General features: G+C 52.3%; 1 protein-coding gene across 3 annotated transcripts in view; it reads right to left on the reverse strand.

The window, feature by feature from the left end:
* Positions 1–339: 339 nt before the first annotated feature.
* Positions 340–13,189, reverse strand: part of FCGBP (Fc fragment of IgG binding protein) — a 43,099-nt gene continuing 30,249 nt past the window's right edge. For 2 of the 3 annotated variants that reach the window (XM_032841826.1, XM_032841828.1), the window contains 7 exons: positions 12,490–13,033; positions 11,075–11,646; positions 10,263–10,836; positions 8,997–9,196; positions 4,364–4,747; positions 640–907; positions 340–515 (listed from right to left, as the gene is read on the reverse strand). In XM_032841826.1, the coding sequence (XP_032697717.1) occupies positions 677–907; positions 4,364–4,747; positions 8,997–9,196; positions 10,263–10,836; positions 11,075–11,646; positions 12,490–13,033 (2,505 nt within the window). In that variant the 3' untranslated portion in view covers positions 340–515; positions 640–676. The remainder of the gene's footprint in view (positions 516–639; positions 908–4,363; positions 4,748–8,996; positions 9,197–10,262; positions 10,837–11,074; positions 11,647–12,489; positions 13,034–13,189) is intronic. The other variant, XM_032841827.1, reaches the window with a different exon arrangement.

The following is a 13,189-nucleotide window of genomic DNA, read 5'->3' on the forward strand; positions in this document are numbered from 1 at the left end:
GAATCTATTCATCCATCTTTCTATTTTTGACTCCTTCCCTCCATCCAATTGTTCATCTTCTCATCTACTCTTTTAATTATCCATGTCCCTATCTTCCCATTTCTCCACCCCCCATCTGCCCATCTATGTCTCCTTCCTCCCTCCCTCCCTTTCTCCTCCCTTCTACCCACCCATAATCCTTCCATCCCTCCATCCATCCATCCACCCACCCATCCATCCACCCATCCATCCATCCATCAATCCATCTTTTCACCCCCAAATTTATTGTGCAGGCATCTGGCAGCTGCCGTGCAAGAAGGAAAGTCGGGGAGGAGGAGGCATGAGACAGACACACTGGCATGCAGCTTAGCCTGAGATATTTATTCAGTGCTCTTGCAGTTGGCCTTGGTGACTCATCAAAGGGATACAACAGTGTAGGGGCACACATGGACACTGTGCACCCCCCAATTATTGCAGTCTCCAGGAAGGTCAGGTCCTGAAGTCCTCATTCCCAGTAGATGACTGACCAGCTGTCACTGTAAGAGACAGACTCTTAGCATTTCCTCTTGCAGACTGAGCACTTACCCCGACTGCCCACTTCCCATGAGGACCCAGGTACCCCTGCCCCAAGTAGCCTGGCTTCCATGCTATACCCCTCACCATGGGGAGAAGTCCTGCGTTCTCCAGATGTCCGTTGTCATTTTCCAGAGTCATTCTCGTCATTGGTCTGGTCCCCGTCAAAGTTTCCACAGACCCCACACAGCTTCCCAGCATGGGCTTCGCTGACCATCACAGCCAACTTCCCTTTGAGGTCAAGCCATACCTGGACCCCTGCCTTCTGGTTAACGCTCACGGAGCCATCAGGATTCTTATGTATGGACACAGATGCTGATAACTCAGCCGGGAGGGCCACATGGATACCATTCACCTGGTGGTGGTAGGGGAAACAAGGTGAGACTAGGGCCACAAAAGAACTGGAGGGTTACCAGGAAGGAGCCTCCAAGCAGGAAAACAAGTTCAAGGAGCAAAAGCAGAGACACAGGTGCCAAAGGAGACAAAGACATGGATAGAGGCATGGTATGGACAGATGCATACATAAGCTAGCTGGAGATTTGGACAGATGGTTAAAAGGAAAGACAGTTGACAGAGAGATGGGTCAATGGATAAGTAAGGGTGCAAAAAACATCTCGAGGGCACCTGGGGTGGCGAGGAGCACTTTGTACCAGAGAGATAAACACACAATCCAACCCCAGCATCATCCTTTCCGGTTCTCTTTTTCAAAATAAAGTACAGGACACACTTGTATGTGTCCTGTAAGTTACTGGTTCCCTAACAAAAGCAACTTCATGCTTTATTTTCTCAATGCTGATGTCTGAAGACAAGTAATGATCTAGAAAGTATCACAATCATGTGAGAAAATTACAGTTTCTCTGTCATAAGCTGTGGACTCAGTAACCTTGGGAATTGTATGAGATTTTTCCTTTAAATAACTGTTGTTTGTTTTCATTGATGAGTTCATCCTTCTAGAGCTAGACTCCCTAGAGAAACTTCTTTGAATTAAAGTTCTTTTTAAATAAAGGATTCCTGTCTGTTCCTCTGTCAGTTCATTGGAAAGATAGGCAGATATTGCCTGGATAGATGGATGGATGGATGGATTGGTGGGTGGATGGTGATTGGTTGGATGAGTGGATGGGTGGGTGTACACACTGGTGGGTGGATAGATGATGGGTGGGTGGATACATGGATTGATGGATGGACAGATGGATGGATGGACTTGTAGGTGGATGGATGGATGGATGGATGATGGATGGATGGATGGATGATGGATGGGTGGATGAGGGGATGGATGGGTGTATGGACTGGTTGTGGGAGGGCACGGTAAGGCTTGAGACGAGAACCAAACCAGACCCTTTCTCAGTGCTACTTGACTTTATCGACCTAAGTCTTTTGTTCAGCTATTCAGCCTTTAAAGGAGGCACAAGTCAGGGCCTGGTTTGGTTCTCGTCTCAAGCCTTACCGTGGCCTCCCACAACTGGTAGGTGAATGGATGATAGGTGGGTGGATAGAAGGAAAGAAGGAATGGAGGGAGGGATAAAGGAGGGAGGGAGAAAGGGGAAAAGGGAAACAGGTAGAAAAATAGATGGCTGGAAGAAGGGAAAGAAAGAGAGAGATGCAGTGAAGGATAGATGGAGGGATGGATGCAGAGTTTTACCAGGCTTTAAGCTTTGGTCTGAATCAGTCACTCAGTGCATGGTCTGTTGTAGACGGCACAGGGCTGAATGTATTCACAAAAACAACTTTTTCCTGGGAATCCTCTTGGGTGGCCAGGCCCCATTCTGGGTACTGGGGACAAAGTGATGACCAAGATGGATGGGACCACTGCCCACCTAAGGATTATATTCTAGTGATGAAGAAAGGCAAGAAACACGAACAAATAATGGGTGACTACAGAAAGCGAGAAGTGTTTTGAAGGAAATCAAAGACCCCGATAGCATGGAGACTGGGATAGAGAGGAGGAACTTTTGTACGTGGTCAGGAAAGGCCTTTCTGGAGAAGCAGTGCTGGAACTGAGATCTGGAGGATGAGAAGGTGTCAACTCAGTCTGCCTGGGTGAAGAGCTTTGCAGCAGTAGGAACAGCACATGTGAAGGTCCGAAGCGGGAACAAGCCTGGTTTACTGAAAGGTCGGCCTGGCCTATCATTAGCATAGCTAACGAGGGATGGAGTTACCGGAAACAGGGTTGGAGGCCAGCAGGAGTCAGATCACACAAAACCTTGTATGTAGGCCAATGAAGGGAGGTGGCTTGAGTTTGGAATGCTGCTCTAGGAAGCCACCGTAGAGTTTTCCACCTGATCTGATTCCCATTTCTCGAACATCTGTCTGCTCTGTAGAGAACTGTTTCTCTCAGTAGAAGGGCAAGGGGGAGGTCAAGAGTAGGGGTCTGTTAACCTGAATTATGGATCAAGGAGATGGCTTGAGAAAAGGAATGACTGGCCCAGATTATCGGAAAGAGAGAATGCAAACCTCCCTGCTTCCAGCAAGGCTGAGTCTTGGCCCATCTCCAAGCGCTGGTGGGGGTTTGCAGACCATCCACCGAGGGGTGTGTGTGTGTGTGTGGAGCATTGGATGTCTCTCTCCACTGAACCTAGAAGACCCCAGTGGATGTCTCTGCAACCAGTAAAAGGCCACAGAACTAAGGACATGCTCATCTGGGAACTTTAGTATAGCTTGACGTCCATGTTTGGGTCTTGGGCTCTCCTGTGTGGGCCAGGAATGATTGGAACGTAAGTCAGCATCAGACCTCAGTTTGGCCAGATTCTCTCTGAGAAATCTGGAACGGGGGTGGCAAGAACCATGGGGTTTGGCAAACATAAATGTACGTGAGAGGAAGTCAAGGGGCAGAAGGGAGGGGGCACCATGGCTGGAACAGACTCGTGGAGGCAGACAATGACAGCCTGACGGGGGACCGAAGAGCAAGCTGAGGGACAGGTGAGGGAAGGATCAGTGTCCAGGAGCATCATCAGAGTCCAGGAGAAGTTCCTATTGAACACTGCACTTGGACATGATCATGGCCCCTTGTTACCCCTAGGACATTGTTTCCACCAACATGGTGGGGAACAGAGCCCGGTGCTGGTGGGTTCAAAGCCTGGATCTCTCCCAGGCACTCTGAATGCTTGGGGCTTCTTGGGCCCTAGTTTATCCTCTGTGTACAATGGAGATAATAGTCCCTGTCCTTGTGGGGAACCACAAAGAATGAAACTGATTTGGTGAATGGCAAGTCCAAAAGATAGAGGTACAAATCCAGATAATACCACTAGGGTGCCTGGATCCAGCCACGCCTGAGGCTCTACCCCTGGATTTTCTAGTTCTAGGGACCAAGAAATTCCTTTTTGCTCAAGGCAACCTGATTCGGATTTCTGCTGCTTACAACCAATAGAGTTTCGATTAATGCTATGATCAAAACGACTGATTGACTTGAGTGTGTTTTCGCTCCTCAAGAACTCAGCCAGAACAGACTAAGTTTGAAATACTGAGACAAAAACCAATCCAGAGACTGAACTACAGAGATCTGGATAAAGAAAACACAAGGCAGGTGCGCCTGGGTGGCTCAGTGGGTTAAAACCTCTGCTTTCGGCTCAGGTCATGATCCCAGGGTCTTGGGATCGAGCCCCGCGTCGGGCTCTTTGCTCAGCAGGGAGCCTGCTTCCTCCTCTCTCTCTGCCTGCCTCTCTGCCTACTTGTGATTTGTCTGTCAAATAAATAAATAAAATCTTAAAAAAAAAAAAAAAGAAAACACAAGGCAGACGGGCAGCCAGGATTGTAGGTGCACGGAAGCAGGAAGGACAAAAGCCCAGGGGAGACACGCCCCTGTGCCCAGGCTTACCCACACTCCGTTCTCTGAGCTCAGAGTCACCAGACCATCCTTGAAGAAGATGTGAACCTGATTCACAGGTTCAACTTTGCCTTGGCAGGCCTGGACCACAGCCACCACACGGAACCAGGGGATGGTGTCTGGTAGCCCTGGGCAGCGGGAAGACAGCTCGTAGATGCCCTGGGAGTGGAAAGCTCTGCGGGACCCATCGAAGGTGGTGAGGCTGGTATCCAGAGAGAGGGAACAGAGACCCTGGGAGGCCCAGCAGTTCCGGGCCCCAGCCTGGACCTCACAGACACGGTCTGGCTCGCAGCTGGATGCCTTGCAAGTCAGGCCGGTGCTTGGGGAGCAGGAACAGCGCTGGTGGCAGTCTGAGCTCAGCAGTGAGGAGTTCACCTGTGCATAGAGAGACGGGCCAGGTGGCCGGGGTGCAGCGGATGGCGCCCATGGCCGCAATCTCCCAGACTCTCTGCAACCATACAGGGTGACTTGGCAGCAACTTTCACTGAGCCATGGAGTTTACTTCCCCTTCCCCTAGGAATCTGGGTTCACTTTAGCACTACACTTTGGTTGTTATAAGGCAACAGAAGTAATGCCGCCCCAGGTTCAAGGTTGGACCTCATGAGACCTCACAGCTTTCTCTCTCTCTCTCTTTCCCTTCCTTCCTCCCTTCTCTCTCTCTTTCTTGGGTCCCTGGCCATAAGAACAAGCGTGGGCTAGTCTGCTGGAGGATCAGATCCCACGGAAGAGAGACACCAATCCCAGCTGCCACTACTGTACGCCAGCCAGCCCTCAGCAGACCCACCGCAGGGCTAGAGATGTATGATGAGCTCCAGAACAGCAGAGAAAGCACCCAGCTGAGTCCAGCCTGAACAGCGGACTCCCAGAATCATGAACTCAGCAAGTAGATGTTTTAGGCCACTATGTTTTGGGGTAATTTGTAAACCAGTAAAAGCCAAATGATAGCAGGTAAGACAGAAAGCCTGGAGTCCTGACACCCACAGCCCAGAACACAGGGCCCTGGGAACCCAACTCCAGCAAATAACTTTTTTTCTCCTACCTGACTGGCTCCTCTCTTTTTCCTGCATTTTCAAGTTTGTCCTCACCTCCCAGATCATCTCCCCAATCCGTAACTGCTACTTTGCTCAGTGCGCAGCCCTTAGACCTTTTCCTTCTCTCTTTGGGTTCCCTACCTGGTGATCTCATCAAATCTCAACAAAACTAAAAGCAGTGTCTGATCCTCATTTAGACTCTGGCCCAGGAGGGGCGGGTAATTGTTGTAGAGGATATCACTGGGACCACTGGTAAAAGTCAAACGGAGTCTTTATATAGTATTGAGTCAGTGTTCGCTTCCTGATTTTGAAATTAATCACATCATAATCATGTAAATGAATTTCCTTGTTCTTAGGAAAGCCAAGCCAAAGTACTAGGGGGTAAAGGAGCACTATGTCAGCATCACTCTCAAATAGTTCAGAAAACACGTTCATATACCCTTATACGAAAGGATGATAGACCAAGAGTAAGGGAGTACTGGGGGGGGTGCTCAGTCAGTTCAGTGTCTGCCTTTGACTCAGGTCATGATCTCAGGGTCCTGGGATTGAGCCCTGCATCGGGCTCCCTGCTCAGCGGGGACTCTGCTTCTCCCCCTTCCTCTGCCCCTCCCTTTCGCTCATTTTCTCTCTCCCTCTCTCTCTCAAATAAATAAATAAAATCTTAAAAAAAAAAAACAAACATGCTAAAAGGTCAAAAAGAACCTAAAGGAAAGGTATACAGGAGTTCTTCATATGATTCTTGCAAGTTTCCTTAAGTTTGAATTCTTTAAAAAAAGAAGTCTGAATAGAGAACCCAGAAATGAACCCTCAGCTCTGTGGTCAACTAATCTTTGACAAAGCAGGAAAGAATGTCCAGTGGAAAAACAACAGTCTCTTCAAAAAACAGTGTTGGGAAAATTGTGCAGCATCATGCAGAAGAATGAAACTGGACCATTTCCTTACACCACACACAAAAATAGACTCAAAATGGATGAAAGACCTCAGTGTGAGACAGGAGTCCATCCAAATCCTAGAGAAGAACACAGGCAGCAACCTCTTCAACCTCAGCCGCAGCAAATTCTTGCTAGACATGTCTCCAAAGCCAAGGGAAACATAGGCAAAAATGAATTATTGGGACTTAAAGATAAAAAGCTTGTGCAGAGCAAAGGAAACAGTCAACAAAACCAAAAGACAACCAACAGAATGGGAGAAGATATTTGCAAATGACAGATCAGATAAAGGGCTAGTATCCAAAATCTACAAAGAACTTATCAAACTCAACATCCAAAGAAAAATAATCCAATCAAGAAATGGGCAGAACACATGAACAGACATTTCTGCAAAGAAGACATCCAGATGGCCAACAGACACATGAAAAGGTGCTCCACAGCACTCAACATCAGGGAAATACAAATCAAAATCACAATGAGATACCACCTCGCACCAGTCAGAATGGCTAAGATCAACAAGTCAGGAAATGACAGATGTCGGTGAGGATGTGGAGAAAGGGGAACCCTCCTACACTGTTGGTGGGAATGCAAGCCGGTGCAGCCACTCTGGAAAACAGTATGGAGGTTCCTCAAAAAGTATGAAAATAGAGCTACCCTACAACCCAGCAATCGCACTACTGGGTATTTACCCTAAAGATACAAATATAGTGATCCTAAGGGGCATGTGCTCCTCAGTGTTTATAGTGGCAATGTCCACAATAGCCAAACCATGGAAAGAGCCTAGATGTCCATCAACAGATGGATGGATAAAGAAGATGTGGTGTGTGTGTATACACACACACACACACACACACACACACACAGAATGGAATACTACATGGCCATCAAAAATGAAATCTTGCCATTTGTAATGGCATGGATGAAACTAGAGAATATTATGCTAAGTGAAATAAGTCAAACAGAGAAAGACAATTATCATATGATCTCACTGATACGTGGAATTTAAGAAACAAGGCAGAAGATCATAGGGGAAGAGAGGAAAAAATGAAACAAGACAAAACCAGAGAGGGAGACAAACCATAAGAGACTCTTAATCTTAGGAAAAAACTGAGGGCTGCTGGAGGGGAGGTTGCTGGAGGCTGGGAAGATGGGGTACTTGGATGATGGACACTGGGGAGGGAAACAAATAATGTGTTATATGTTAAGTATTAAAAAATAAAAATAAAAGTCTGAAAACATTAAAAGAAATGAATGAATAGAACAAAAGAGCTAAATACCATCTCTATATGGGTGGCCCGCTCATCTGTATCTCCAGCCCTTCTTCTGGTGAATGTTAGACTCATAAATCCAAGAAACCTTCTAGCACAGGCAGACTGGTCAGGGCTGAGAAAGGGGAAGCACTGCAGTAATACCTAAACCAGCCTAGGGGATCAGGGAGGGCTTCCTGTAGGTGGTGACACCCAGAGGAAGGAGCAGTTTGGCATTTCCTCCCCCAGAAGTCTTGTACTTTCCGGCCTTCAAGCCTACCTTTCTGCCATTAATAAAATGATGGGGATAAATGAGGATGGGATGTGGTCGTTCATCTTTCCTTTATTTGATAAATATGATGAGGATGTAGAATGCCTAGTTGTTCAGAGGGTGGGTCCGGACTGCTGGGGTGTAAATCCCAGCATCACCACTTGCTAAGGGACGGTCCTGGGCTGACTTCTCCCTGTCGCAATAGTGCCCATCTCATAGGAGTGTTATGATCACTAAATAAAGTAACACCTATAACAAACTTGGGACATCACAAGAGCGCCGAAAACATCAAGCACAAAAATAAATCTAATTCACTTTCAACTTCCATCAGGAGACAATTGCCAACTTGCCCACCTTCTGTGCTGTTGTAAATTGTATTTTTACTGTATGATGGAGGCATTAGGTGAGGCCCGGGGCCCAGCGGTACCCTTCAGGCGCAATGGCACCCGACTGTCAAACACCTCTGGTGCCAGGATGACGATTAACCCCAAGAAGAAAATGAGGCTCAGAGAGGGGACTGGAGGAGGCCAAATAATGGGCCCCCAAATATGTCAGGCCCCAATTCCTGGAACCTGTCCATGTTACCTTATATGGAAAAAGGGTGTTTGTGGATGTGATGAATTAAGGATTTGGAGATGGGGAGCCTGTCCTGGATTATCTGGGTGGGACTTAAATGCAATCACATGTATCCTTAGAAGAGGGAGGCACGTGGAGATTTTACGACACACACACACAAGAGGAAGGGAAATGTGACACAGAAGAAAAAATTGGAGGTGGCCACAGTTGAGGAATGCCTCATCCATCAAAACCTGGGGCGGGAGAGGGGGAGGAAGCCATTCTCCGCCAGAGCCTCTGAAGGGCGCCATCCTGCCCACACCTTGATTTTGCCCCAGTGACCCTGATTTCCAATGCTGGGCTTCAGAACTCTGAGAGAACAGATTTCTCTGGTTCGTGAAGCCACCAAGTTTAAGGTCATTTGTCTCAGCAGCCTCAGGAAACTCATACCGGGACTTTACTGGCACTGAGTCACCGAGCTGGGAAATGGAGGTGGCTCCTCTGTCCCCAACCTTGAGGGGGTCAGCACAGAAGCCCCGAGTCTCCCTTGAGCCCTTCCACCCTCCCTGCCCGCCGCCAGCCCGCCCTCACCGGCAAGTAGTGGCCATTGTGGGCGCAGCCACAGTTCTGTATGGGGACACAGGTGCCATGTGAGAGCAGGAAGCGGTCGTCACACTCGCAGCCCTCAAAGCAGCGGCTGGTGCAGCCCGTGAAGCCGGACAGAGCTGCGCAGGAGCCCTGGCAGGAGCGCATGCAGGTGGAGTAGTGACTGTGGGCAGGGCACTGCAGTGCTGTACAGGGAAGAGGAAGGGTGGGTCAGGCTTGGGGGCGGGCGAGGCCCCCTGCCCCAACCCCCACACTGACTGTGGCCTCCCCGCAAACCAGGATCTCGGTTGGCAGTGCTGGGGATGCCAGCTGCCAAGACAGCCTCGGGCCCTGCCCTGTGGAGTTCAAGTCAGTGGGACCAGTAGTCCAATAGCATGGTCAGGGCTGCACTGGGGAAGCAGAGGGGTCCAGGGCTAGGATGGGGGCAAATTCAGGGAGTTGCAAGGACCCAAGGCAAGCCTCTAGGGTGAGGCCCTGGGCTCTGGCTGAGCAATTGGCCGATTGCAAGGCTGCCGGGAGATGCGGACTGGGGTCAGGGAAAGGGAGGATCAGGTTTGGGGTAAAATACTGATGTCATATGGGAACACAGCAGGTGTGAGAGACCCTAAAAACACCCAGGGGGAAGTGTCCAGGAAGCTGCTGGACCTCTAAGACTGGCAGTCAGGAGATTGGTCGGGGCTGAAGACAGACAGTGTCTACTGTCAGCACTGAGGACAAATCGAGGGTTACAGGGGTGGGTAATGGCTCTGGACATGTGCTGTCCTGAGAAGGATGAGCGAGACATGGCCCTACCCTGGGAGTCTGAAGGAAACATACTCCTAACTAGGGGTACCTGAGAGGTACTGTCCTGGGCTGGGGATCGGAGGGCATATGGTCCTATCCCGGGGCTCCAGGTGAGCCACAGACTCAGGCCCCTGGAGGTCAGGCAGGTCCGCAGCTCACATGATAAAGCCTTTTATAAAAGGCTTTTATCATGTGAGCTGCGGACCTGCCTGACCTCCAGGGTCCCCACAGAAAGGGCTGAGGATGAACCCTGGGGAAGAACTGTGTCTGTGATTTCAGGACTGTGGGTCCCTGAAGTCTGAGAAGGGCTTCAGGGGGAAGGAGGGAGGTCAGCAGGTGTGCTGCGGGAGAAGCTGGGGGGAGCCTTCCAGAGGGAGGGACTGCTCTTGAGACTCAGGACAGGAGTAGGTCAGGGGGGTGTCCCTGAGCCCGGTCTGGAGTCCTCCGAGGGGCCCCCCAGACACTCACGGCAGAAGCTGCCTGTCCTCCATGTCTTCACGGTCCCACCGACTGCCTGGCATTCCGCCGTGTAGGCCTCTAGGCTGCGGCAGAGGAAGGTGGTGTTGCCTTTGTGGAAACACAGGTCGTACACGCACTGGCGGAAGTACTCAGAGGGGTTCAGTAATGCGTGGCAGGCCGCGAAAGGGCCCTGGGGGTCCCGGATCTGACCGCAGGCCTGGTTGCTCTCATATGGTGCTGTCTCCTCGGCCAAGCACACGGGGCAGCCGCTGGGCCCACAGCCCTCACCACAGCCCTGGGAGGAGCTGGGCGCCCGCCACCCGGCTCCAAAGGCATTCACGCTGGGGGCCTCAGCACCGTTGGGCAAGACGAGATCGTCGGTCCAGTTGCTGTTGAAGTTCCCGCAGAGGCCACAGACCCGGCCACGGAAGGGGCTGGGGATGGATAGGAGGACATGGGCATTGCCATCAAAGAGAACCCGCAGTGCTTTGGTCGTCTGCAAAATCACGTTCCGGCCCTCGGCGGTCACCCGCACGTGACCCACAGCCACAGGCAGGGCCACAGCCTCTTTGTCCACGGTGACCTAGGTGGAAAGGTCAGGGAGGTCAGGGACTCACAGAACCACGGGTGGAGTGGTCTCCTCAGACTCCTGGGGTGGAGCCATGCCCCTCGCAGGCCCTTTGGGGTGGGACCATGTCCCCTTCAGACCCTCAGATCTCTGTCCCCCTCACTTGCCTTGGGGCAGGGTCATAGCCCCCTCAGAACCCTCAGGGTGGGCCCTGTCCTGCTCAGATCCCCAGGGTAAGGCCATGTCCATTTACCTTTGGCCCCCGAGCCAGTCTCACAACCTGGCCAGCCACAGTCACCACCAGCTGATGGACATTGCCAGTCGCATCCTTCTCAAGCACAATGCTAAAGTCCTCATCCTCAGGCTGTGGGTGGCAGACTTTGGCCAAGATGTAGGAACAGGAGCCATGTAGGTCATAGACACGGCCATCAAGGGTAATGTAGTGGAGGCCCCCATTGACCACGCAGCGGCCACAGCCTGTAGGGTAGCAGGCCTGGACACCGTCCTCTACCCGGCACTCCTCGTAGGGCCTGCAGGCTGGGCCCTCCTGGCAAGTGACTTGGCCACCCGGCCCACACTCACAGCGCCGCTCACACTCAGGGCCTGGGTAGAAGGACTCGCCCAGCGGGTAGTAGCGGCCCTCGTGGAGGCATCCACACTGGCCCACAGGCACGCAGGTGTCACCGCTGAGCACAAAGCCGGCATCACAGGTGCAGCCCTCACGGCAGCTCTGCACACAGCCCTCGGGCGCAGAGAGGCTCGGGCAGCTCACGGGGCAGGAGTCGCCGCAGAGCTTGTAGTGGCTGTTGGCAGGGCACTGAAGGGCTGTGGGGAGCAAGAGGGAATGAGCCAGGCAGCGGCAAGGGAGGGGCACAGGGGAGGCGCAGAGTGGGAGGACCTGCCCAGGTGAGTCTGAGTGGGGTGTGGGGCCAAATGTACCTTGTGTGTCTGGTGGGAATCCACCTGGGTCTACCTGGCTTGTGGATGTCTGACTGGGGGCCTCTGACAGAGTCTCTCCGACAAGGTTGGTGTCAGCATGACTCTGACCATAGGTGTCTGATTGCATGAAGCTAACGGGATACATTTGACCAAGGCAATGTGTCTGAGGGGAACTGCCCTGGATGATCCCACCAAGAACCTGTATATGTCCATCTACTTGGGGCTATGTCAGGGTCATGATTCTACCGGGAGTCTCTGCCCAAGTGCCTCTAAGCTGAAGAGTCCCCGTCTGAGGTTATCAGACCAATTCTGTCTGACCTTGTGTCTTTCAGGGTTTGAAACAGCGTAGGTGCATGGGACCAACTCCAGGGCTCTCTCACCACGGGTACCGGACAGCCTCTACCTGACCAGCTGTATCTTGCTGTGTAGCTTCCGCGGGCCCAGCCACCCCTGTCTGTCTGACTAGGATATCAGCACCTGAATCCCTGAGAGGATTCTGGACCTGAGGTTTCTGACCAGGTATATCTGAGTCTCTCCCATTGCAGTATGACCTGGAGCATCGCAGTGTGTGTACGCCAAGATCGTTTTTCGGACAGGAGCTGTCTGGCTCAGGGGAGGCAAGGGGGTGCCTAACTCCATGGTGGAGGAGAAGGCTCTTGTCTTAGAGGCCTGGAAAGGGGGAGGTAGGAAGACCCCCACTATGTAGACTAGGCATGCATCAGTACTCACGACAGAAGTCCGGCCGCCTCCACTCGCCGATCTGGGCCCCCGCGGCCTGGCAGACTGCCACGTAGGCCGCCACAGCCGGGCAGAGGCCTCCCGGATGGCCCTGGGCCTGGCAGGTGTCCAGCAAGCAGGCCTGGAAGTACTTCTCCGGGGGCACGAGGGCGTGGCAAGGCGCCAGTGGGCCGTCGGCGGCGGAGATCACGCCACAGGCGTCCGGGCCTCCGAAGGCTTCCTGCTGCTCCGTTGTGCACGGCGGTGGGCATGGCCCGGGCACGCACTCCCCGCATCCAGCCTCGCCTCCCACCTGCCAGCCATCTGGGTTCCCGTCCACAGCCTTCAGGTCGTCGGCGGGGTCCTGGTTGTAGTTCCCGCACAGGCCACAGAGGGCGCCCGCGTACGGCGCCGGCACGCGCAGCCGCACGAAGCTGTTCCCGTCGAAAGCCAGGGAGAGCCCAGCGGCCGCGGTCACCACCACGTCGGCACCGCTCACATAGGCGCTCAGGCGCGAGTCCAGCTGGTAGGGCAGCGCTACGAGCTTGCCGTCCACCTGCGGGCACGGGGTAGGGGTGGGGGGAATGAACTGTGCGGGTACGGGTTCGAATTTTGGCTCCACTACCCACGGGGTTGGGGGTATACGGTGGAAACCTGAGCCCGGGATCTACCCTTTGTAATAATAATGATGACAGCAGTAGTAGTAATAACA

This window comes from Lontra canadensis, unplaced genomic scaffold (genome assembly GCF_010015895.1).
Source record: "Lontra canadensis isolate GAN:19392208 unplaced genomic scaffold, GSC_riverotter_1.0 scaffold125, whole genome shotgun sequence".
NCBI classification, from domain to species: Eukaryota; Metazoa; Chordata; class Mammalia; order Carnivora; family Mustelidae; genus Lontra; species Lontra canadensis.